This window comes from Microcaecilia unicolor, chromosome 7 (genome assembly GCF_901765095.1).
Source record: "Microcaecilia unicolor chromosome 7, aMicUni1.1, whole genome shotgun sequence".
Lineage (NCBI taxonomy): Eukaryota > Metazoa > Chordata > Amphibia > Gymnophiona > Siphonopidae > Microcaecilia > Microcaecilia unicolor.
The window spans coordinates 277,961,478-277,988,976 of NC_044037.1; the positions used below are offsets into that span (position 1 = coordinate 277,961,478).

General features: G+C 42.3%; 1 protein-coding gene across 1 annotated transcript in view; it reads left to right on the forward strand.

Annotated features, from left to right (window-relative positions):
• OSBPL11 (oxysterol binding protein like 11) overlaps positions 1-27,499 on the forward strand; it is a 106,642-nt gene that overhangs the window by 17,076 nt on the left and 62,067 nt on the right. The window contains exons 5-7 of the mRNA XM_030210877.1: positions 3,439-3,621; positions 11,248-11,449; positions 24,223-24,368. Of these exons, the coding sequence (XP_030066737.1) occupies positions 3,439-3,621; positions 11,248-11,449; positions 24,223-24,368 (531 nt within the window). The remainder of the gene's footprint in view (positions 1-3,438; positions 3,622-11,247; positions 11,450-24,222; positions 24,369-27,499) is intronic.

The window sequence follows — 27,499 nt, forward strand, 5'->3', positions numbered from 1 at the left end:
CCTAGGATGTGGAGCTCATGTCCCTGGGCTTCACACCCAAGGGACTTGGTCTGCTCAGGAAACAGATCTCCATATCGATCTCCTTGAGCTGAGGGCCATTTGGAACATTCTAAAGGCTTTCAGAAATCGGCTACAAAACCAAATTGTTCTCATTCAAACGGACAGCCAGGTGCGTTCTGTGTGAACAAGCAGGGGGTATGGGATCCTAATCCTTGTGTCAGGAAGCAGTATCTTGCTAGTCACTTCCTTATCTCCCAGAATGACATTCCTCACAAGCTAGCCTACTTGTCATCCCAAATCCATTTTAAATCCAGAGTGGATTTTGCTTTTTTGGCCTTTTCATTATGGAATTCCATCCCTTTCTCTCTTTGATCAGATTGTTTGCTAAATTTGGCCTAAAGACTCTTTCAGCATGTCTTTGAGGTAAGGACCTACAGGTGTGGACTGGGTTGGGTAGACAGGAGACAACTACTTGCTCTACCTATCTACCTGTTTCCTTTTTTCTATATGTGTATTTTATTAAGTACATTTTTAGAAGGATTGTATGTCACCTTGATGTCTGTCGGTGGTAACTGCAAAATTTAAGGAGCAAAGTCTGTGTTGTAAGTGCAGGGCGTGAGCCCAGCATATGCCCTGCGTGTGCCATACAGGGCAGTTGCTTACTGCTTGGGCCTAAGTTACATGTCTCAGTGCAGATGGTTATCTGCCGAGGCATGCAATGTGGGTCCCAGTGCATGCATAAGTAAATAAAACTTAAATGAGGCTGCCATAGCGGTGCATCCTCAACCCCCTGCTCCCCCTTCCTCAGGACTTACCTGGAGGTCCTCATAGTAATCTAGTAGTCTGGGGTGGGCTCTGTCCCCTTCTGCTCCTGGATGCGGGGCTCAAAATGGCATGCATGACCTTAGTGGTTTAAGGAGCAATTGCTACTGCACATTAACACCCGTGCTAGCGCTGAGAGATATTTTAACAATCCTTCTTGCATACAATTCCAAGAGTCTTAGAGAAGACACATATCTAGCATTTCTATTTATTTAGTCTTCTATATATCCCACATTATCCAGGTCAAGTTTGATTCTATATGGTTTACAGAATAACAGAATCTGTGAAAAGTTGTTTATATTGTAATGAGGAGCTGTAAATCAACAGATTTACAGCATAACGAAGGATTTACTATAACTACCATGTTTCCCCGAAAATAAGACATTGTCTTATATTAATTTTTGCTCCCCAAGACCCGCTAGGTCTTATTTTCAGGGGAGGCCTTATTTTTTGAGGAAACATCGGGTCGCCCCCCCCCCTCGATCGCCGGCTCCCCCACCCTCTTAAACGCTTCCTTTCACCATTCATCTTCGCACTCGCAGCAAGCAACAGGGCAGGCCACTCCTTTCTTCTGTGTCCCGCCCTCGCCTGACGTAACGTAACGTCAGGCAAGGACGGGACACGGAAGGAAGGAGTGGCCTGTCCTGCTGCTTGCGGCGAGTGCGAAGGTGAAAGGAAGCGTTTAAGAGGTTAGTTCCGGGAGCGACTGAGGGCTGGGGGAGCCGCCGATCGAGGGGGGGAGCCGGCGATCTCGGGTGGGGGGGTGACCCCGATGTTTCCCCGGAAAATAAGGCCTCCCCTGCTAGGTCTTATTTTCGGGGGAGGCCTTATATTTTAAAATTGCAGCAAGACCTCTACTAGGTCTTATTTTCGGAGGATGTCCTATTTTCGGGGGAAACACGGTAGTTAAATAGAACAGCATATTTACAAGGAAATCGGGAGCCTACTCTAACGACATCTACTATGTAACAATTAGAGAGTTGCAAACATCATGTTTACAGGGTAGCAGGGAATCTAGCAATAATGTTGGATCTACAGTGTATCAGTTTTGGTGTAACAGGTTAATAGCAGAATAAAGAGCTATTGTGTTAGAGAGTCACAAAGTAGTGAAGAATAGTCAAGTAACGGTGTAGCTATGTGTTCTGGGCGGGATCAGGATCTGGTGAACAGGGAAGTGTTAATTTTAATTTAGTTGAAGAGTAGATAGGAGCTGTGGTCGGGGATTAACACTTATTGTGTATCAGGATAACAGATACCTAATACCCTATCCATCTATGTATGACTCATGCACAGTTCTGCAACACTGGTTTGAATTTGTGCCAAAGTTTTTGAGACCCTCAAATAACACATTAGATTCCATTCTTTCTGTGTTTTCTTTACAATATAGTTTTTCTTACATTGTTGTCTGCCATGTTTTTTTTGTGGTCAGATGAGCAGGACTCAATTCAGAGCAGAACTGAACCCACAGTGTTAGTAACTCTCATCAAGTTGTGGTAACACAAGAGTGAAGGCACTTTTCATTCTTGTGATGAATTGGGTGTTTTCTAGCTGCTGGGAAGCACCATAAGCCCTGCAAGGTGTGACTTTAATACCGTAAATGTGTATACACACTGGAAGAGGAGGAGTGGCCTAGTGGTTAGGGTGGTGGACTTTGGTCCTGGGGAACTGAGGAACTGAGTTCGATTCCCACTTCAGGCACAGGCAGCTCCTTGAGACTCTGGGCAAGTCACTTAACCCTCCATTGCCCCATGTAAGCCGCATTGAGCCTGCCATGAGTGGGAAAGCGCAGGGTACAAATGTAACAAAAAAAAAAAAAACAAGAATAGGACTATATGAGAGAGACTTTTCGACTTGGAAGCAAGCATTTATTGTTGGAATAGAATTTCTGGAGCAAGGGTGACATTTCAGACTTCAGGAGGGACAGATTCCTAAGCAATTTGTGGAAATATTTCTCCACAGAAAGGAACATACCAAAAGTTTGAATTAATGCAAGTTTGAAACATCTGTGCAATAGGACCAGTCATCAAGGCATCACTCTGAAAATGTAGTTCATGTGTTTCAAATTCATGCTATTTTTAATCTTCTCCTGTCTTTTTTTTTTTTTTTTTTTAAGTAAAGAATTGTAGATGTGAGACATCTTTTCTGTGGAGATGGTTGGGAAAAACACAGTACGAGAGCATAAGACAAAACATTTGTGCAGAGAATTACTAGAGAATATGAGGATAAAGCCAGAGCTTAGGTGAAATACAGGCAAATAAAGCCTGGTAGCTTCATCTACTCACTGTTTGTTATACTAAGTATCTTCTCTCAAAGGCAAAGATTTTGTTGTAGAACCAAGGAAATAAAAATATTTTATTTTATTTTTTTGTTTACAAGATAGTTAAGTGCCAGTAGACACCAGCGCGTTTGATACCATTGGTCAAGCGCAGCAGTGAATGGCTAGAGCACACCTGAGTTAGAATTACCTCAGTGTATATATATATATATATATTATATTTGGCTGCTAATTAGGTCTTTAAGGATTGGAAGAAAGTTATACATTGACAAGCAGTTGAAAGTGTATTAGAAATAAAGTACATGTATTAAGCTTTATTACGTAATTGTTGTTTTCTGCAGAATAATCCACCACTGAAATCGTGGAGCTTTTCACTTGCTTCTCAAGGCACTAACAACTCGCCTTGTCTGCAGAGGAGACCCAGCCAGAGCTCGTCTTTCTTCAGTGTAGGACATCACAGAGTACTGCCAGCTGGCAAGAAAGCCCAAAGTCTGCAGCCAGACCACCTAGTGGATGTCAGAGAGGTAACTGCTACCATCCTAAGAGAAAAAACTAGCAACATATTCCTCCAGGTGTTTGCATTTTTTTTTGTCATGAAGTTTTCAACGCCTCATTCTGTTGACTTGATAGTTGATTGACCCCTAACAAGAAAGACCATACTAATTGCAGACTGTGCTGTAATCACAGATCTGAGAATGACACATCAGGATATAAAAAAAAAAGCCTTCACTTTGAGAGTGCATGGAACATCTGGAAAGAGGAATAGCTTTCTTTGGGGCAGACGAGAGCTGCTCTGCCTTTTAGTCACCAGTGAAGGCTTTTAGTTGTTTCTCATTGATTTTTGTAATGCCAGTTTTATCTTTGACCGGTGTCCTTTTGGTACAAATTCTAGTTTGTGCAGTGGAATGACAGAAAGGTGGTATCCCGGCAGCCACATATTCTTAAGAGCAGTGAAAGCATGTTGGAGATTGGAAAGACAACAAAAGAGAAATGACTAATCTTTAAGCAGAATCTTTCAGAAAAAAAGAAAAGTAAAACCCTGATAGCTAAAATGTGGCAGTTCTGTTCTGGAATGAGCATTAGTTCTTGTGCAGGCACATTTTCGAAGCGCTTACGTTTACAAGTTTGGAACTTTGTAAGTCTTTGAAAATTATCCTCATAGTCTAGCAGAAAGGTATGCTAAGTGCTGATATTAAAACATACACTTATCCCCACTATAGTAGTTTTAACATGGTTGGCGCTTGTGGCGAAGATGGGGGAGAAATTACAAGGTTTTTTTTTAGTTTCTTGGCAGAAGAGAGACTGACTATTTCAGGCCTCCAAAAGGCACTTAGAGGTCAGGTGGGAAGGAGTATGGCTGGCTACGAGATAGGTGGATACCTCCTTGCGAAACTGGAAGATACTTGCAGCTTTACGGAAAACGTCTACGTTGCAAGAAACACACTTTAGATTCATACTTAGGGCATATATTTCAAAACTGCAACTATTTCGTGCAGGGCTTTCACCCAGTGCACAATGCCGAAAATGTGTTGCAGAGGAAAATTCATTCTAACATTCGGCCTGGAGCTGCGGGAAGATCCATCTTTTCTGGGGTGAACGCCATCAGTATCTGGGGCACACCCTTCACATGACGCTTTCTTTACTTCCTCAGACTTTTGTGCTGGGAATCGTGAATATTGAGACTCTGAAAGGGAAAATTATTTAGTTTCGAAAGTAGAGGTTGGTGGCAATTAAATGTATTATGCAGACCTGGGTATCTGCAGAAGCTCCATCGTTCTGGAGTTGGCGGAATCGGGTGCATTACTTGGCCATGTGGGAAGCTCAGGACGCTTCTTCCTCCTATAAACATACACACATTTTTGCTCATTTGGGAGGATTTTAGTCACACACTAACACCTCTGGGCCATTGCTCTTTTGTTAAATAAATTGCGTTTATAAAGAAGTGGCAGGGGTGGCATACAAGTTGAGGTAGGGGGAGTTCAGTCGGGATTTATATTTCAGCTTGGTTGGTTCCAGGAGATCAGAAGGAACACAGTCTCCTGGTTCTTTTTCCTTGGGGAACAAGGTTGGTTTCCTCTAGGTTTTGCATTGCCTTGGGGGGGTGGAGGGGGGATATGCATGGGGGTAGGGACTGGATTTCTTTCACTGTTAGTAAGGAAATGATGACAGGAAAGTATTATCATAAATGATGACATATTCGTGTGTGGTACTGATATTACTCTACATGTTTGTAATATATTTTTGCATTGGTTCTTTTACTTTGTCATCAATAAAAATTGTTACAATTAAAAACATACACTTACCCACCCCTGTTTACTAAGCCGTGCATGCGGTTGGTGGTACGCTAATGTCGACACAGCCCAGTCACTTTGAATGGGCTGTCGGCGTTGCCGCACGGTAGCCGCTAACACAGCTTAGAAAGCAGGGGGGTTAGTCTGCACCTGACATATTACTACCTACTGTTGAGATGTATTTTGAGTTTTGATACAGAGCAGTATGACTATAATAGTGCTTTCTAAACTGATTGTGGGGAAGGAGATAAGAGCGTGCCTAAGATTTGCTTTACAGGAGTCAGTGTGGTAGACCGATACAACAGGAGTGCATGCCATGCAGGCACACTATTCTAGTAGAGCATTAGAAAAGTTAAAAAAAACCTCACTAGCTCATGAATCTACTATGTTAACCACATAGTTACAAGACGTATGAGGAGAGACTTGCTGACCTGAACATGTATACCCTGGAGGAAAGGAGAAACAGGGGTGATATGATACAGACGTTCAAATATTTAAAGGTATGAATCCGCAAATGAACCTTTTCCGGAGAGGGGAAGGCGGTAGAACTAGAGGGCATGAAATGAGATTGAAGGGGGGCAGACTCAAGAAAAATGTCAGGAAGTATTTCTTCACGGAGAGACTGGTGTTTCCCCGAAAATAAGACACTGTCTTATATTAATTTTTGCCCCCCAAAATGCGCTAGGTCTTATTTTCAGGGGCTGTCTTATTTTTCGGGGAAACATCGGGGTTGGATTGGGGTTGGCCCGCCCGCCCTCCGTCGCTCCCGGAACTAACCTTAAACGCCTCCTTTCACCTTCGCAGCAAGCAGCAGCAGGGCAGGCCACTCCTTCCTTCCGTGTCCCGCCCTCGCCTGACGTAACGTCCGCGAGGGCGGGGCACGGAAGGAAGGAGAGGTCTGCCCTGCTGCTGCTTGCTGCGAAGGTGAGGTGTTTAAGGTTAGTTCCGGAAGCGGTGGAGGGGGGGCCCGGTGACCTCGGGTGGGGGGGGGGCGGCCTTGTCCGGCTCTCGGCGGCCCTGCTTTCAAACAAAAATTTGCTAGGTCTTACTTTCGGGGGAGGCCTTATATCTAGCAATTCAGGAAAACCTCTAATAGGTCTTATTTTGGGGGGATGTCTTACTTTCGGGGAAACAGGGTATGTTGAAGTCTGCAATTGAAGTTAGAAGAGGGTATGCACCTGTGTATGATGGAGATAATGTGTGGATCCTTCTGATGCCAAAGTTTAGTCCCTCATTTTCAATAGGACAAACAATCCGTTCAGCATCGGGAGATGTTTTTTCATGTTAACTGAGGCCTCTCAAGGGTAATCTGGCAATGTCTGCTGTCTGCTTAAACAGCTACTTTGGTGAAGAATTTGAGGATATTTAAACTCTTGAAGGCATCAGAAGCACTGAATGTTTCTCATAAACAGTCTAAAGCAGTATCAGGGCATATGTTTTAAAATAATAGGAACACACAGGACTTGGCTCTCCTGGGCACAAACCATTTTGAAAGGAATGCTTTCTGCTTTTCTTATTTTGCTATACCAAGGGTAGTTTCTTAGTTCATTGTTGAGGACTTTTTAGTTCAAAGGCTACTGCGCAATACGTCTGGAGTAAAGCAGCAGCATTATGTGACATTTGAGCTTAGGGGGTAGGGGCCCAAAGTCTGGTACAGCTTGTGTTGATTGTTGGTTGTTATAGGAGTCACGTTAGGTAGTATTGGCATGTCTCAGATAAATATGTTGAACAGCTGAGGCAGTGAGATGAAAAGCTTTCAAACTTGGTCTTTTAAAGATATGTTGGCAAATTGCAAATGCTGTTTACTGGGCATGAACTAATTAGACTCTACGCTGAAGGTCTTAATTTCCTGGGAACATGCTGCTAATCCATTTGTTTATAATATCTTAGATTCAGCCCCCTAGATTTACTGTAAAGTAAAATTAGGCCAGAAAATAAAACGCAGCCTAACGGCACATGCTGTATGGACACAATTGCCAAGTTTCTAATGCCTTGCAGCCCATGAAATGTTGAATTTACGCTCTTTGCAACTTTGTTCACGGTGTAAGGACTTCAGGTTTAGAAGTCAGCCACCTGGTGCATGTTTCAATAGGGACGCTGAGGGGTAAGTGTGATGATATAAATCACTTTTTTGTATAAATCTCTTTGTACCAATAAAGCTATTAATTCTTTAGTGGGTAATATATAAAAGGTTATAAGCCATAGCTTCAGACAGGATATTAATCTCCTACACACTCAGTTGTATATAGTAAGTTTATAGTGTTCTGCACATATAAACAGGAAATATCTTAAGAGCGTGTCTTGCATTGACTGCTGCATGAGATGAAGACTTTTTAACAAATTTCAGTTCATAAAAAATAACCACCTGCTTCTCTGGGTTTTCCCTTTTTCACCTCTCTGTCTGTTCTTCATCCATATTCTTGTTTGTCATCCTTCTGTAACTCCTATCTTTTCCCCGTTTCCTTTTTTAAATTCTCTCAATAGCTCTAGTCTTCCCGCCTCTACAGACTTTCTCTCTGTTTCTGTCTGTCTGTCTGTCTCTCTCTCTCCGGCTTCCTAATTCTCCCTGTCTTCTTGTGTTATTTCTACTCTCATCACTGTCCTTTGCACCTAACACTGCAGTTATGCAGGGAGGCATATCCGTGGTACATCGAACTGTTCTTTGACTATCTGAATTCAAGAAAGCTTGGGACAAGTGCATAGGATCTCGAAGGGAGAGGAAGGGATAGTAGATGGGCAGGCCGGATAGACCACATATGGTCTTTATCTGCCTTCCTTTTCTCTGTTTCTGTGTTTTAACAAATGAGCCACCAGCAGGAGTAAAAATAAATTGTGAAGCAGCTAATACTATGCTAAAAATGTTACACTGCAAAAATATGGTTTGCCTTGATTTTGTGATGTGATGCTAGGAGATATATTTCCAGCATGGAAAGACAGACTGCCAAGATATTGGTCCTTATCAGAGTACCTCAGATAGGTTCAGATTGAAGCTGCTGGACTGCACACTTATCTTGATGTGCTGAACTTGGTTCTAAATGAAGATTTGTCAGATCACGAAATAATATAATTTATTATATATGAAAAGACTGTATGTATACTAGGGATGTGCAGCCAGAAAATGTTTGGGGTTTTTTTTCCCCTTTTTTTTTCTTTGCAAAATTAGTCTTTAATAGTGGCACTGGTTGTATATAGTGTGCACTTAAGTGTGTGTTCTGGGCTCGATTCAGTAAATGGCTCTCAAAAATCATCGCTGGAAAAAAAAAAATCAGTACTGAACAGTATTCTATAAAGGGTGGCCTTTATGGATTAGCACATAGCATCGGAATCTGTGCCCAGCTTTGGGTGCAAGCATTTACACCAGCTGAAACCAGCTGTAAATCCCAGCGCAGAAGTTGGGCGCGGATCCCCTGAATTCTGTAACACTGCGTGCATTTTAAAGGAATGCCCATGTCCCCTCCATTGTTATTCCCCCTTTTTAGATCCATGTGGGAACATGTGCTGTTGTATAACTGGGTGCATAAGTGTAGTTCTGTGCCGATCCTGCTGTTTTTGAGCCATTTCGCCGCCTTTCCGTTTGAAGAATTGGTGCGGAAATAGGTCATAACACTAGGCGCCATATACAGAATTCCCTAATATATGACCAGAGTGCACACTGTTTCTTGTTAGTGCGCATAATGCAAGCATTATCAGGAAAGTGTGTGCACTATATACATACAGTGCACACTCTTTTTAAGAAAAGTGAATACTGCATGCTAATCGGCTAACAATTTTTGTTTAAAATGACAGAGCATAGCTAGTAAATACACAGTGGTGCACAAGATAACAGAACATCCAGAGGGGTAGCTATGCTAGTCTGACGTAGCAAAAATGACAGAAGTTCATGGAACCATTATAGGATAACAAGTTTGAGGTATGAGTTTTCAAGCACAAGTGTCCATTTTATCAGTGGTGCAGACTGACAGACGAGTCTTAATAAACTGGTTAGTTTATAAGGTGCCACAAGCCTGTATCATTTTTACAAGATTATAGGTTACAGTATTCCTGCCTCAATAGCACTGCAGCCTCAAGTATAAGCACAGGAAGGTGACTGATTTGCGATATGGTGGGAGGGTATTCATCTTTGTGCCACATCCATTATACCACAGTCTGGACTTTAAAAGGGGTCTGATGATGGGACCTGACCTGTTCCTTGCCAAATCCAGAGGCCACTACTCCATCCTCATCCTCCTCGATCTATAAGTACATAAGTACATAAGTACATAAGTAGTGCCATACTTGGAAAGACCAAAGGTCCATCTAGCCCAGCATCCTGTCACCGACAGTGGCCAATCCAGGTCAAGGGCACCTGGCACGCTCCCCAAACGTAAAAACATTCCAGACAAGTTTTTACGCCGCTTTTGACACACTCAATCATGATTTACTTCTTGCCACACTGTCCTCATTTGGGTTCCAGGGTTCTGTCCTCTCCTGGTTCTCCTCCTATCTCTCCCACCGCACCTTCAGAGTACACTTTCATGGATCTTCCTCCACTCCCATCCCGCTATCTGTTGGAGTTCCCCAGGGATCTGTCCTTGGACCCCTTCTCTTCTCACACCTCTTCCCTAGGCTCACTGATCTCATCTCATGGTTTCCAGTATCATCTTTATGCTGATGATACCCAGCTGTATCTCTCCACACCAGACATCACCGCAGAGACCCAGGCCAAGGTATCAGCCTGCTTATCCGACATTGCTGCATGGATGTCCAACCGCCACCTGAAACTGAACATGTCCAAGACTGAGCTTATCGTCTTTCTACCAAAACCCACTTCTCCTCTTCCTCCACTCTCTATCTCAGTTGATGGCACCCTCATCCTCCCCGTCTCATCTGCCCGCAACCTCGGAGTCATCTTCGACTCCTCCCTCTCCTTCTCTGCGCATATCCAGCAGATAGCCAAGACCTGTCGCTTCTTTCTGTTTAACATCAGCAAAATTTGCCCTTTCCTCTCAGAGCACACCACCCGTACTCTTGTCCATGCTCTCATTACCTCTCGCCTTGACTACTGCAACCTACTCCTCACTGGCCTCCCACTTAACCATCTATCCCCCCTTCAATCCGTTCAGAACTGTGCTGCACGTCTTATATTCCGCCTGAACCGATATACTCATATCACCCCTCTCCTCGGGTCACTTCACTGGCTTCCAATCAGATACCGCATACAGTTCAAGCTTCTCATTCTTACCTACAAGTGCACTCAGTCTGCAGCCCCTCATTACCTCTCTACCCTCATTTCCCCATACGTTCCCGCCCGTAACCTCCGCTCACAGGACAAATCCCTCCTCTCAGTACCCTTCTCCACCACCGCCAACTCCAGGCTCCGCTCATTCTGCCTCGCCTCACCCTATGCTTGGAATAAACTTCCTGAGCCCTTACGCCAAGCCCCCTCCCTACCCATCTTCAAATCTTTGCTCAAAGCCCACCTCTTCAATGTTGCTTTCGGCACCTAACCTTTATACCTTTCAGGAAATCTAGACTGCCCCAATTTGACTGCCCCTATTTGACTGACTGTACATTTGTCCTTTAGATTGTAAGCTCCTTTGAGCAGGGACTGTTCTTCTTTGTTAAATTATACAGCGCTGCGTAACCCTTGTAGCGCTTTAGAAATATCAAGTAGTAGTAGTAGTATGGGATACCAAGAGTGATAGTAAATGGGGCACAGCTGAGTGTGAGGTTCTCACAGATTATTTGCCTCTCAGTTTCTGAATGTTCAGTAAAACCTGCGAGATAAAAACAGATGAATCCTTTACCACCTCCATAGCATTGTTTCCTTATCAGAAGTGTGATCTGTGCTCTCTGATGCACATATTGCTGTTTCAACAGATGATGTCCCAGGCAGAAGGACAGCAGAGGGACTTGATCAGGGGTATAGAATGCCTGCCGGGTTCAGGTCATCTCACCTCCTTGGATCAGGACCTTTTAATGCTCAAAGCAACATCCATGGCCACACTGAACTGCTTGAACGATTGCTTCCATATCCTGCAACTCCAGCACATGTCACAGCAGACGCGCGCTCTACCCACAGGTAAGTCTGAGAGATTGCCACCACCACCATGAGACCTGGGTGAGAGTTTGTTGCTCTAATGCATCAACAGACAAAGAGTTTTTCATTTAGCGTAAGTATTTTTATTTTTCTGAATTACTGACAAGGTATGCATCTTTGTATAATGTAAAAGCTAAATATGTCAGCACAGGTGTAGGATGAATGTTTACCAGAAGTCATACATATATAATATATATAATTAATAAGAGTTCCTTGCCCATAGGAGTTTACATGGTAACTGTAAGGTAGGAGTGATGGCATGGGTTTTACAAAGGTCAGTGATGAGACTGCATATATGAGAAGGCTGACTCTCCCACTATTACTGCTGGTAAAAATAATTTTCTGTCAACAAACAGGATATAATCTGGAACACAAGTGGGTGATATACAACACAACAATCTCTCTGAAATAGTGGCAAATAGTATTTTCACAAGACTATGGTTCTGTGAAGTGCGTAAAGTTTTAAATAAGAAGAAGGGGGAAAAAGCCTCTGAAATGAGCCCAACCACCAACCCAAATAATTGTTTTAAAAAACAAGGGTTGAAGAAAATCAATGGGCTATTTATCATCACTGGCACAAAAAAACCCTTTATTTCTTTGAATAGAAAATGCTAAACTTCACAACTGGTCCATGGTTAGCTGGACTGGAGCTTGACCTCGGCTGTGACTGAGCAACTTGGCTGGAACTGGACTTGGACTCAGCATCTTGGCTGGAACTGGAACTCGGCTTAAGCTCAGCATCTAAGCTAGAACTGTGACTCGGTCTGGGCTCAGCATCTTGGCTGGAGCTAGAACTCGACTGGGATTCAGCATCTTGACTAGAGCTGGAACTCGGCTGGGACTCAACCTCTTGGCCGGAACTGGAACTTGGCTTAGGCTCAGCATCAAGGCTGGAACTGGGACTCAGCATCTTGACTAGAGCTGGACCTGGCAGCGCTATAGAAATGCTAAGTAGTAGTAGTAGTAACTCGGCTGGGTACTCAACCTCTTGGCCGGAACTGGAACTTGGCTTAGGCTCAGCATCCAGGCGGCAACTGTGACTCGATCTGGACTCAGCATCTTGGCTGGAGCTGGAACTTGGCTAGGACTTGGCGACTGGAGCTGGGACTCGGCGTCTTGACTGGACTTCAAACTCGGAGTGGATTTAGCATCATCTTGGCTGGAACTCAAACTCGGAGTGGACTCAGCATCTTGACTGGAGCTGGAAACGAGCTGGACTGGGACCCGAGCTGGAATCAGGAACTGAACTGAGACTGGCCGTCAGATGGCTCCAACAAAACTGCAAATAAGCCCTGTACTCGGGACTTTCACAGCGCCTTCTTTTGGCATCAGCTTCCGGAGTATCCCGCTGGATCCGAGCGAAGTTTGCAGCGGTAGTCGGAGAGTGTGATAGAAAGATCAATAATGGTAACTGGGTTTCCCAAGACATTGGAGCCCTCCCAACGCTTTCTCTCGGCCGCAGCTTCAGGAGTCTCCCATAGCGCTGGATCTGCCCACAGTTTAATACGGTAATCCAGGAGCGTCATAAAAGGATCAAGAGCAAAAATTGGGTTGGAGCTGGGATATGTCCCGGCATCCGGAGCTGTACCGGGGCTGGAACCCGGCTTGCCAACAGGGGAAAAAGTTCCGGACTGGAAGGATGATTTTGCCAAGCTCATGGCCTTTGCATTCTGTCACGTTTTCCAAAACACAGTAACTAGGATTGTGAGCCCTTGGGCCACTGCTGAGGAGCGGCAGAAGCAGGCAAAACCACCCCACACAGGGATAAGGCAGAACTCTGACAGGGCCAGCTAGACTTAGCCACAGTTCCTCAGGAGTTGAGCCCCTGAGTGCAGGTGGCCGGCAGGACTTACTGGACAAGGCTGGAACTGGATACCAGCAGGATACACACAGGGACTAGAGCACACAGGGAGGCTAGGCAGAAAACTAGACTAGGACTCTCAGACAGACAAGGGACAGATCTGAAAGCTGCAAGCAGCCACTGAAACAGGGAACAAACACAGATAGACAAGAGACAGAACTAAAAGCTGCCAGGCAGCCACTGAACAAGAAACACAGACAACCTAGCACTAGACAAAGACATACAAACGAGCAAGACTGGGAAACAAGCAATACAGCAAACAAGCAGAACAGAACACAAAGCTACACAAAGACTAAGCTAGAATCAGGCAAGAATACAACAATTATAAACTGGACTAGGCAGAAGTGCAGCAAGCACCAACAAACCAGGGCCTTAGACGATGCAAAGGCAAAGCAGAGAGTTTCCAACTGGCTAATAAGCCCAGCAGCAGCTGAGACTCAGCTGCAGCAATCACCAGACAACTACTGGTGCTGTGCAGGTTCAAGCAAAAGAAGCACGTCTGGCAACCCGGAAGATCCGGATCGGACTGGGCTGAAGTCTGGAACGGGAAACAGCACAAAGACAAACCAATGCAGCCAGCATACAGAGACAGAACTAACACAGGAAGAACAGACAGGAGCCAGCTCAGAAGCCGACCCCTGGAAATACGGTGAGTCTGAGAGGGGTCACGGCCACAGACGTGACACCAGTGACGTTTCACTATGTCACTGTTTCTTTTATTTGGCGCACATTTGGGGTGCTGGCTTGTTTGTTTCTCACTTGAGACTGTGGACTGCACCAATGTAGGTATGTAGTTCTGTTTTTTTTTTTTCCTCCTCGTTCGCCCGCTGTGGTCCTGTTCTCGGTTGGACTCCCTGGTTTTTCGGTTTTTTGTTTGTTTTTTTTGTCTTGTTTATTTTTTCCCCCTCAGGTTTTTCCGTTTTTTGTCGCAGTCTTTCCTCAGTTTTTTTCCCGTTTTTTTGTCGCAGTCTTTCCTCAGTTTTTTGGTCACACTCTCTTTTGGTTTCTTTCTGCTTGCTTTCTTCTTGGTTTGACCCTTTGTTTTTCCCCAGTCTCTTCTCGGTGATGATTTTACCCTGGTCTTTTGTCATGCTTCATTCCCAATCGTTTCCTCCACAGCGGCGTTCCTGACCTTTCCATTACACTCACATGGGCTTTCTCTGTTCATGGATATATTCCGGTTTCAGTTTTGCTTTCGCTTTTTTTTGTAGTATATATGGCTCATTTTCTCCTATGCAGTTTTCTGATACATGTTTTCATACTTATGGTTGTTCCTTCTTTTTAACCTTTAGCAGTATGTTTGAACCTCTTTCCTAGAGGTTCATTGCTCCTGAGTGTAGCTCCATTCTTAAACGCCTTTTTGGTATGTAAAATTTTATTATCATTTATAGGTTTGCCAGTGATGCATAATTGTAGCTGCAGGTTAGATATTCCTTACCTTGACATTTTTATATTGGCATATTGACATTTCATGTGGTCTTACTTATATGTGCTTTGTTTATATACATTTATAATTTTATGTATATATCTCTATAATGTTCATTTTTTACAGTGTGTTTTGTACATATATATATACTAGCCATTGAGCCCATAAAAACGGGCTAGTATAGGAATGGGGGGGGGGTTGAAAGCCCCTTCCCGTCGCCGCTGCAAGGCCCCCTGCCGCCGCCGAGCTCGCCCCCCCCCCCCCCGAGTCGCCGCCACCCCTCCACCCGGCCGGGCCCTCCGCTATTGAAACAGCGAGGGAACGCAGCACACAGCTCTGCTCTGCTGAGCTGCCGTCGGCCTTCCTTCTTCTTCTCTGCCTGTGTCCCGCCCTCGTGTGATGTAACGTCGTCGAGGGCGGGACACAGGCAGAGAAGAAGAAGGAAGGATGGCAGCTCAGCAGAGCTGTGTGCTGCGTTCCCTCGCTGTTTCAATATCAGAGCGCGGGCCCGGCTGGGTGGAGGGTGGGTGGCAGCGGCGACTCCGGGTGGGGGGAGCGTTAGCGACAGCGATTTCATCCCTCGCAAATGCGCAGTAGAGACCCTCTCTGTTCCGCCCCCGTCATCACGTATTGACGCGGGGACGGGGCAGAGAGGGTCTCTACTGCGCATTTGCGAGTGAGTACGACACTCGCCATTTATATGTTTGATATCTGTATTTACTCCTATTTTTAATTTTTATTCTCCTTTTATATCATGTCTTATACTTTTATATTTTTATATTTTATATTGTATATTCAGATTTCATATTTTATGTTTTTAGATCCCTGGTGCTCTTACTACTGTGTTTTGGGTTGGTCATTTGGACCTGGTTCACTTCCACCCCTGTGCACTTTGTGGTAAGATACTGTACAGAAAGACCACAGAGACCTGTGAAGGCCCTAGTGGCAATGTTTCCTCTAAGGAGTGTCCTGCTATGTGGAAATTATTTTGTGTGTGTGAGCAGCAAGTTTTAAAAACCAGGATGAGCAGACTGATGTAGAAATGTTATCAGAAATTAGGGAGGCTAACAAACATTAATGGGTGATTTCAGTTACCTTGATATTGACTGGGTAAATGTTACATCACTGCATGCTAGGGAGGTAAAAATCCTTGATGAAATTAACGAGGAGCAGCTGGTTCAGGAACCAACAAGAGGGGGGAAAATTCTAGACCTAGCCCTTAATGGAGTGTATGTTCTGGTGCAGGAGGTAATTGTAATATGATCAGATTTGATATGATCTCTGAAGTAAGTACACATAGGAAATCCAATACATTGGCATTTAACTTTTAAAAAGTGGACTATGATAAAATGAGAAGAACAGTAAAAAAAACACTTAGAGGAGCAGCTACAAAGGTCAAAAATTTACATCAGATGTGGATGCTGTTCAAAAATACCATCCTGGAAGCTCATATTCTATGTATTAAAAAAAGAGGAAGGAAGGGCAAACGACAGCTGGCTTGGTTAAAAAGTGGGGTGAAGGAAGCTATTAGAGGTAAAAGAAAATCCTTCAGGATCTCACTGAAAATAATAGGAAACCACATAAGGAATGGCACGTAAAATGCAAAGCGCTGATTAGGAAGGCAAAGAGAGACTTTGAAAAGAAGATTGCATTGGAGGCAAAAACACAGAATAATAACTTTATTAGGTTATATTAGAAGCAAGAAGCCAACAAAAGAATCAGTTGGATCGTTAGATGACCAAGGGATAAAAGGGGCAGTCAGGAAATATATGGCCATAACAGACATTAAATGAATTCTTTGCTTCGGCCTTCACCGAGAAAGATGTGGGAGAGAGATGAAAACATGGAAGGTGTAATGCAGCAATTTGACAAATGAAAGAGTAACAATCACCTGGACCGGATTGTATACATCCCAGAGTACTGATAGAATTGAAAAAATAAACTTGCAGAGCTATTGTTAGTAATATGTAATTTATCTTAAAATTAAGCATGGTACCGGAAGATTGGAGGGTGGCCGATGTAACACCGATTTTTAAAAAGGGTTCCTGAGGTGATCCGGGAAATTATAGGTGAGTCTGACTTCTATACTAGGCAAAATAGTAGAGACTGTTATTATAAAGAATAAAATTACAGAGCATATACATAAGCATAGATTAATGAGACAAAGCCAACATGGATTTAGTCAAGGGAAATCTTGCCTTGCCAATCTACTACATTTTTTTGAAGGGCTGAATAAGCATGTGGGTAAAGGTGAGCCGGTCGATGTTGTGTACCTCGATTTTCAAAAGGCATTTCACAAAGTACCTCATGAAAGACTTTTGAGAAAATTAGAAAGTCATGGGATAGGAGGCAGTGTCCTTTTGTGGATTAAAAGCTGGTTAAATGATAGAAAACAGAGAGTAGGTGTTAAATGGTCAATATTCTCAATGGAGAAGGGTTGATAGTGGGGTTCTTCGGGTCTGTGCTGGGACCACTGCTTTTTAACATATTTATAAATGAGCTAGAGATGGGAGTAATTAGTGAGATAATTAGATTTTCTGATGACACATTTATTCAGAGTTGTTAAATCGCAAGAGGATTGTGAAAAATTGCAAGAGGACCTTAAGACTGGGAATCCAAATGGCAGATGACTTTTAATGTGAGCAAGTGCAAAGTGATGCATGCGAGAAAGAGGAACCCAAACCATAGTTACGTGATGCAAGGTTCCATATGAGGAGTCACCACCCAGGAACGGAAGCTAGGTGTCATCGTTGATGAAACATTGAAACACTCTGCTCAGTGTGCAGTGGCGCCTAAGGAAGCAAATAGAATGTTAGGAATAATTAGGAAAGGAATGGAAAAACTGAGAATGTTATAATGACTTTGTATCGCTCCATGGTGCAACCACACCTCGAATACTGTGTACAGTTCTAGTCAAAAAAGATATAGTGGAATTAGAAAAGGTTCATAGAAGGGTGATGAAAATGATAGAGGATGGGACAACTTCCCTATGAGGAAAGGCTAAAGCGGCTAGAGCTTTTCAGCTTGGAAAAGAGATGACTGAGGGGAAATATGAGGGCATGCAAAGCTACTAAGTAGTAAATTTAAAATGAATTGGAGAAAATATTTCTTCACTCAATGAGTAATTAAACTCTGGAATTTGTTGCCAGCGAATGTGGTAAAAGCTGTTAGCTTAAGTAGGGTTTAAGCAAGGTTTGGATAATTTCCTAAAAGAGAAGGTCGTAAGTCATTATTAAGATGGACTTGAGTAAATGGGTAAACAGCATAAAATCTCTTTTACTTCTTTGGGAGCTTGCCAGGTACTTGTGACCTGGATTGGTCACTGTTAGAAACAGGATACTGGCCTTGATGGACCTTCAATCTGTCCCAGCATAGCAATGCTGATATTCTTATGTTCTTAATCCAACAATTTTTGAGCGCCAGTATTTGCAATGCATTTCTGAATATAGCACAAAAAACATTTTTGTGAGCGACCATGTGAAATCTGTGAGAAACGCTTCTAAAATGTTTGAGCAATCGCTCGTGCTCCGCTTAGAGGAAACATTGCCTAGTGGTATTAGTGACTGGATTTCTTCAGAGCCTTGTGATTAAATAGGGGTGATGGGAGGAAAAAAGTGATAGAGGTGAATTAAACAGTGAGTCTTGCATGTACACCTTCCAAATATTACGAAGGAGGAAGATGACAAAAGCTGTCCTTGTTAAGGAGTGATATCAGGCAGTTTCACTGGGACTGGTAGCTTCCATATATGCTTGCACTGCGTTCCTGAGTTACTCTCAGCTTTCTCCCAGGTTCTAGTTTAAAAGCTGTGATTTCTCCTTTTGAACTTCAGCACCAGCAGCCTGGTTCCAGCCCGGTTAAGGTGGAGCCCATCTTGTTGGAATAGGCTCTTCGTTCCCCAGAATGTTGCCTAGTTCCTAACACGCCTAAACCTTGTACCATCATCCATGCATGGAGACTCTAGAGCTCTGCTTGCCTTTTGGGACTTGCATGTGAAACGGAACATTTTTTTCAGAATGCTCCCCTAGAGCTTCTGGATTTCAGCTTTCTACTTGGGAGCCTAAATATGGCTCCCAGAACCGATCTCCTACAGTTTCCTATGTTGTTTGTGCTCACATTTTTCAAGTCAGCTGACTCTTCCTTGGCACAGTCTCAAATCTTATCTGAGGTTCACCACCTTTCCACCAGGCAGGCAAGTGACCAAGTAAATCTTCACACCTATTAGCCACTCAACTATCTACATGCCTAATAATCAAATTTCCAGCTAAAATGGCTGTCCTTAACCCTTCCTTCCTGGGCAGAAGCTCCTGGAGACACGTACTTGGTATGAGAGGATACTTCATCCCCTTAAGGGTAGGTCCTAGCTACAGAATTGCTTCCTGGCTCACCAAGATGATGCTTTCCTTTCAGATGGCCTTTCTCCTCCAAGGTAGCACAGAGGTTGCCAGACTGGAGGTGGCACTTCTCTACTGTGTCCACAAAGATAAATGTATATAAAGGAGACTGTCTCAACTCATCCAGATCTGCCACTCTTGCCTCCAGGGATTGAACTTGTTCTTTGAGAACCAGGAGCTATTTGCACCAGGTGCACACATATGACCTTTCACCATCTGGTAGGTAATCATAAATGTAGCTGTCAATGCAAAAGGATTGTATAGTACTCATCTTATTGCTGGATTGTTATCTGTATTTTAGTATTGGTAATTTTATTTAATTAGGGTCATGGATTTGATATACCTCCTTTGTGTGTGTGTAACTAAAGCAGTTTACATTTATTATATGCAGGTTACTTTGTCCCTAGTTGGCTCAAAATCTAAGTTTTTCTACATGGTGCTATGGAGGGTTAAGTGACTTGCCTAGGATTATAAGGTGCCACAGTGGGAATTGAACCCATTTCCCCAGGTTTTCAGCCCAGCTCCCTTCCCATTATGCTACTTCTCAAATCCACTTTAGTTATTTTAAAGTTGCTCAGGGAACAAGGATACCTAAACTAATATAAAGGGTCTTATGATTATTTTGTATATTTTATACTTTTGTTTGCTTTTCACTGAACTGGAAATATTTTGTTGTTTATGGTAAATCCCTTGGTGGTGAGATAATTGACTATAAATTAACAGATGTGCCTGGAAGAGGGGGGTTAGAGGGCTAAGGGAGGAAAGATGACTAAACTGAGGCAAAATAATTTAAGAAAATTAGACTCTTTAAACTGATTTTCTTTTTTTTTTTTTTTAATTTTTTTTATAAAATAGATTTATTTTTCAGTAAATCCATACTCTCTTCTATCCCAAGCTTTAAATCAACAATCTCCCAGCAAAATAATGTTCTCTTACCCTTTGAGGCTTCCTCTGCTCTCCGCACTTTGTCAGTACTCAGAAGCACAGTAACATTTTTTTATTAGCAAGTTTGCAACTGCCTTTTTAAAATCTTTCCTCTTGGGGTTAGCAATGTCATCACAGTGGAGACCTATATCCAAGGAAGGATTTTGCATTCTTAAACCCCTGCCTGTTCTAAGGTTTCTTGATTTATAGCTAAATAATCTTCTTGTTCCCTCCCATTTGACCAGGACTCAAAGCATTACCATCAGGTAGCACCAGGGTTGTCCTGCTAAGGCTCTATTCAGTGAAGTTTAGATATTTTAGTCTAGTGCCCCATTAAACGATCAGATATTCGGTCAACCCTTCTTTAACAGATCACGTTGCCTCGAGTTCCTCAGCATACAGGATTTCTACTGCCTTTTTAACTTCTATAGAAAGTTATTAAACATAAGAGTATATTGCATTGTCTTCTCTGGAAAAGTAAGGATGGAAGTTTAAGCAATTCTAGCGATGTTATAAGAGTTTTTGCTCTATTTTGAGTTTTCTTTACTTGCAGGAAGGCTTCTCTGTTTGAATGAGGATTTTAGTCTAGTGAGGGATTGCTAATCAGTGTCTATTTGGGTGATTTATATTCATAGTGAGATTTAGTGTTGTGGGTATTTGGATCTGTGTTGTGTTAAATTGTGTTACCCTCCCTTCTGTTTTTTCAACACAGACTTTTCTCCCACTTTAGAATTTTTGAAATATTCTGGGAGTTTTTCTCTGTGTTTTTTTTTCAGAAGGTGGTGGAAGCCTGTGATGGTAATATTTACAGTGGAGCATAAAAGTCAGGCTCCCTGTTACACTGAGGCTATTTTTTAAAATTTAATATATTTTATACTTCAGATCTGAATCCCCAGTGTGACACTATATTGGAGTGATGTGTTTGATAGTTTCATTGTCTTCTCTGGGCCAAGTTCATTTATCCGAGTTATTAATTTTTGGGGCAGTATTCAAAATGTTACTGGTAAATGTGTGTGTTCATGTAAAAACTCCTTTGAAAATTGTCACCTACCCGTGCTGATAAAAGCATGCATATTAGGGGGAAGGGGAAGGAGAAGGTTATAGGATATGATATGATTACAATCAAAGCAGTTTATATATTATATACAGGTACTTATTTTGTACCTGGGTCAATGGAGGGTTAAGTGAGCTGTCCAGAGTCACACTCAGGGACACTGCAATAACCATTAGGCTACTCCTCCAATCCACAAAGCAAGTACTTTTGCCTGCATGAAGAAAATGTCAGGGAAGGGAACTCATATATGGTGATTTCACCCTGTTTTTGAGGCTTCAAAATTAATCTCAGGAGCATTTATTCAAAGTTATGCACAGCCACCCTTCTTTGAAGGGGTGAACAAACATGTGGATAAAGGTGAGCCGGTTGATATTGTGTATCTGGATTTTCAGAAGGCGTTTGACAAAATACCTCATGAAAGACTCCAGAGGAAATTGGAGAGTCATGGGATAGGAGGTAGTGTTCTATTGTGGATTAAAAACTGGTTAAAAGGTAGAAAACAGAGAGTAGGGTTAAATGGTCAGTATTCTCAATGGAGAAGGGTAGTTAGTGGGGTTCCCCAGGGGTCTGTGCTGGGACCGCTGCTTTTTAACATATTTATAAATGACCTAGAGATGGGAGTAACTAGTGAGGTAATTAAATTTGCTGATGACACAAAGTTATTCAAAGTCGTTAAATCGCGGGAGGATTGTGAAAATTTACAAGAGGACCTTACGAAACAGGGAGACTGAGCGTCTAAATGGCAGATGATGTTTAATGTGAGCAAATGCAAAGTGAAGCATGTGGGAAAGAGGAACCCGAATTATAGCTACGTCATGCAAGGTTCCATGTTAGGAGTCACGGACCAAGAAAGGGGTCTAGGTGTCGTCGTTGATGATCATTGAAACCTTCTGCTCAGTGTGCTGCTGCGGCTAAGAAAGCAAATAGAATGTTAGGTATTATTAGGAAAGGAATGGAAAACAAAAATGAGGATGTTATAATGCCTTTGTATCGCTCCATGGTGCGACTGCACCTCAAATATTGTGTTCATTTCTGGTCGCCGCATCTCAAAAAGGATATAGTGGAATTAGAAAAGGTGCAGAGAAGGGTGACGAAAATAATAAAGGGGATGGAATGACTTCCCTATGAGGAAAGGCTAAAGCGGCTAGGGCTCTTCAGCTTGGAGAAAAGGCGGCTGAGGGGAAACATGATAGAGGTCTATAAAATAATGAGTGGAGTTGAACGGGTGGATGTGAAGCGTCTGTTCATGCTTTCCAAAAATACTAGGACTAGGGGACATTTGATGAAGCTACAATGTAGTAAATTTAAAACAAATCGGAGAAACTTTTTCTTCACTCAACGTGTAATTAAACTCTGGAATTCGTTGCTAGAGAATGTGGTAAAGGTGGTTAGCTTAGCAGAGTTTAAAAAAGGTTTGGACGGCTTCCTAAAGGAAAAGTCCATAGACCGTTATTAAATGGACTGGGGAAAATCCACTATTTCTGGGATAAGCAGTATAAAATGTTTTGTACATTTTTGGGATCTTGCCAGGTATTTGTGACCTGGATCGGCCACTGTGGGAAACAGGATGCTGAACTCGATGGACCTTTGGTCTTTCCCAGTATGGCAGTACTTATGTATATGTACTTATGTGTAAACACGTCTTTGCACATATTGGGTGGCTGTGCATAATTTTAAATAAATGTTCTTGAGATCACCTTGTTCTTGATGTTTATGTAATTGAAAGTTATTCATATGCCAGGGTGTGTTTTTAATATTCTTTTTGAAATCACCATGCATAGTTTAGATTATGTACTTTATAATCACAGCATGCATGCATACCTGCCTAATTTTCAGAGGGGAAACTCACCTGTGACTTTCCCATTAAAAATGAGCTTTGCAGGCCTGTGGGTGCAAACTAGTCACCAGGGGCGTAGCCAGCCTTCCGTGGGAGAGGGGTCCGAGCCCGGGGGGAGGGGGCACATTTTAGCCCTCCCCCCGGCGCCGCCCCCCCCACCGCCGACATTGCCGCCCCCCCTCCCGCCGCGAACCCGCCGCCGCTGCAGCCTACCTTTACTGGCGGGGGATCCCACTCCCCGCCAGCCGACGTCTTCTTCTTAGTCGCTTCCCGCTCTTCAATTTGTTTGCTGACGTCCTGCACGTTGTACGTGCAGGACGTCAGACTCAGAGAACAGAACTGTTCTCTGAGTCTGACGTCCTGCACGTATAATTACGTGCAGGACGTCAGCAAACAAATTGAAGTGCAGGAAGGACTGAGAAGACGTCGGCTGGCGGGGAATGGGATCCCCCGCCAGCAAAAGTAAAGGTAGGCGGGGGCGGGTTCGCCGGGAGGGGGGTCCTGGGGTGAATCTGCGGGGGCCCCGGCCCCCTCAGGCCCCACGTAGCTACGCCACTGCTAGTCACGAACTTCCATGCTAGCCATAGGATGTGACTTTTCTTTATGTGGAGTCATCAATGGTTTTTGAAATAGAATGGAATATTTAAATTATTTATGAAGGAAATGTATCCACCTGCTAGACTAGTTGTGGGTAACTGGAGCTACTTGAATCATTAACTGAGCAGTTGACATTTTTCCAAATGCTTAGTCTTTGCTGGGAATCTATTATTTATTAAACAGTGTGTTGTTCATTCAGTGGAAAAGAACACAACCCAGTCAAAAAAAAAAAAAGCATTGACTTACAAAATGATTTTTGTTTACTATTTTGATTGAGCTCATAAAAATTACTTCTGAGGTTCAAGCGAAAATTAAATACATTAAAAAGATAATGCTATGCTTTTTTTTTTTGTACTGGTGCATAAACTTGTTCAAGAAGGTAACATGACAGATGAAGCCTGAGTCTTTTATGTGGTGTCCTATTACAGTTTTCTCATCTCGTGTTCTGTGGTAAGTCACAAACGCTGGAGAAAAATCACCCAATCAGGCGGTTCGTGCTAACGATCCAAAACTGTTGTCAAGGGTACCCACCTTTTTTCCTTGACTGAACCTGTTTAGGTGCTTCTAGTTGAACAGGTTTGAAATATGGTGGTTTAATGTCAAGTGAGTTTACAGATCTCCTGGATTATGAGTAAATTTCAGTGCAGGTTTCCTTTTGCTGCAGGGACAACGATCAGTTGGTTGGAGCCCAAGATACCTCTGTCAGAACACCTTAATAATGGAACCGAGTCCACCTTCACGGCACAGCAAAGCAGAGATGTGGTTGTCAGCAAGGAGAACTCAATTACTGAGAACTGCCAGTTAGTAATGGTAAGGTCTTTTAAAAAGAGTGGGGGTCTGTGATAGAGAACAGCTGTCTGGTTCAATTACCAGGGCAAAACAGTACAGAAGTTTCAGTTTACTAAGTGTATGTATTGGGGCACGACATTTCTGGTAGCTGACTTGATTTCATAAGACACACATAAAAAAAAAGGTTGAATTAGTGTTAAGTTTGAAACTTGATTGAAGAAATGGCTATTAGTAGGTACCTGCTTATGCTAAAACTGCCTCTCAGCTGCAGGGATTGTCTGGTGCAATAATGGATTACCTAAATGTGGAAAAACAAAATTATAAGAAGTATTCTTTCAAGTGTCATATAAATAACACACTTTTTACATTTAAACTTTTTTAATAAGTATTGATTGGACATTATTTTTCTTGGTTGTGCTTATAAATTTAAGAGAAAGTTGAAAGATGCTACGCGATGGGACATAGAGCTCCTTTTACAAAGCCGCACTAGGAATCCTGGCGCAGCCAGTGCGACGAAGTCCATGGAATTGAATGTGCTTTGTCACATTTGCTGCACCAGAATCGCTAGTGTGGCTTTGTAAACGGAGCTCCTTAACCCTTTTATATATGTGGATGATGTAACTATTTATATTCCTTACAAGTCTTCACTGGCAGAAATTTCCAACATAATACAGTCCAGTTTTTAACATCATGGACTCTTGGGCAAACACATTTCAATTTAAACTCAGTAAAGACAAAACGCAATGCCTCATTCTTTCATCCCAGCATAACATGAATATACCCACAACCCTTCATACCCCAGACCACACACTTCCAATCTTAAATTGCTTGAAGATTTTAGGTGTAACTCTGGATAACCACCTATCTCTTGACAACCAAGCAAAACTTACAACGAAGAAAATGTTTTACACAATGTGGAAATTGAAACGTATCAAGCAGTTTCTCCCCAGAGAAACATTTTGTAACCTGATTCAATCAATGGTTTTAAGTCATATGGATTACTGTAATGGAATCTATGCTTGATGCAGAGACTATGTTTTAAAAAAAAGCTTCAAACCGCCCAAAATATGGCAGCTAGACTGATCTTTGGTAAAACACGCTTTGATAGCGCTCAACCCCTTTGTAAGATTCTCCACTGGCTACCTATCAAAGATCGCATCACCTTCAAAATCTGCTCCACGACCCATAGGATCATTTACGGTGAAGCTCCAGGTTACATGACTGATTTGATTGATTTACCTGCCAGAAATACTTCTTCATCATCGCGATCTTATCTCAACTTACATTATCCCTCTTGCAAAAATCTCAAGTACAATTCAATTTACGCATCCTCCTTTTCTTACGTCAGCTCACAACTTTGGAATGCTCTACCGAGAACCTTAAAAATGATACCTAACCACCTAATGTTCCGGAAAGTGCTGAAAACTTACCTGTTCAACAAAGCATACTCTATTGATCTTACATAACTTCTAACCTTCCCAATTCATCACTTAAGACTGACAAGTACTTATTTAGCACTGTTCCTGTTTTATGTGATGTATTCAAATGTCCCTTATGCTTTTTAATGATCCCCACCTTCCTTTCTGCCTTTTGTATTTACCTATTGAATATTCTGTTCCACCTTGAATTTATCAACTTACTTTGTACTATCCATTTAAGAATATGTAATCTTCTCTATAATTTTGTAAGTCACATTGAGCCTGCAATTGAGTGGGAAAATGTGGGATATAAATGCACCAAATAAATAAAATAAAAGGAGCTTTGTCTTTTTTTTTTTTTTTTAAATCTAAAATTAATAATTTCTGCTTTCATATTTTTTCAGTAGAGTTTTTTGGGCACTTGCATTCCAAGCAAGATGCCCTCCCCAGCCCAAATCTTGTGTAAGACCCATGTATCTTGCTTATGACTTCTCTCAGTGCTTCCAGTGCAGCATTTCAAAAGACTGCTTTTTGACCATTGACGTTGCTAAACTTATCTGTTTAAAGGTGGGTCAAAGCCTGGTGAAGCAGTATGCAGCTTCAAATTGTCCAGGGGTGACATTCACCTACTAAAGAATGAAATACAAACAGGCTTATGCTACTACCTTTGCGTACAAAAGTACACAGTTTTGGAACGCGCACTACCCATGACCCTAAAAACCATGACCAATCTAACCAGCTTTCGCAAAGCTTTGAAAACACATCTCTTCAACAGAGCCTACAAAAGTCACCCTCAATGAAACAAATCATTCCTTAAACCACCCAAGTACACCAAAACACCTCTCACACGACCTTACCTAACACCTTCTACCTAAATTCCTCTTTCACCTCAGCTTATGATCGCCTGTTTTCTTAAATCATGTAATGACGTTCTCATTTCCATACCCTGTAAGGCACATTGAGCCTGCAAAAAAGTGGGAAAATGTGGGGTACAAATACAATAAATAAATAAATAAATAAATGGATTTTAATACAAATGCATAAACAGCAGGTATAACTTTAAATGTATAAGACATCTGTTGAAAAGTTTGTTGTTTTTTTTTTTTTAAATGTGGATTTTCAGTAGCACGTTTGGATCGTTAACACTGCAGAAAATCTGTATAATTTTACTGGATGTTTTATCTGTTTAAAGTTATGCAGTTTGTAGACCTTTGAAAATTGACCTGCGGATGGGACAGGTGGTCCCCATTGGGGGTTCTAACCTGGACTTGAATTCTTCTCACCATAACTTCCATTTAGAAGTTCAAATCATCCACCAGTATGGTGCTTTCTAGTGCATGAGTAGCAGGTTGGGTCCTTCCCATCTCTTTTGCATAACTGTGTAGCATACTTGACATCATATATGTATGGTTACAGCTAAAACTAAATAGACCTTTACATATTCATCTTGCTCTGAAAATTGGCCTTTTACCTTAACTCACATTTTTTTTCTGGCTGTGCATTGATGCAAATAGGATTCAACAGCTTTTTTTTAAATGTTCAATATAATGATACGCCTCCATGCTCTCAAAAAGAATTTAAGTTAAGTAGCTCCTACTAATGATTACATTGCTTTGAGTTTCTGAAAACCACCACTACTGTGACATTTTAAAGAACATTAGAATAAGTGAACTAACACCTACTATACAAAGTCTAGTATTTAGCAGAACATTAAAAAAATAAAAACTCTATGTA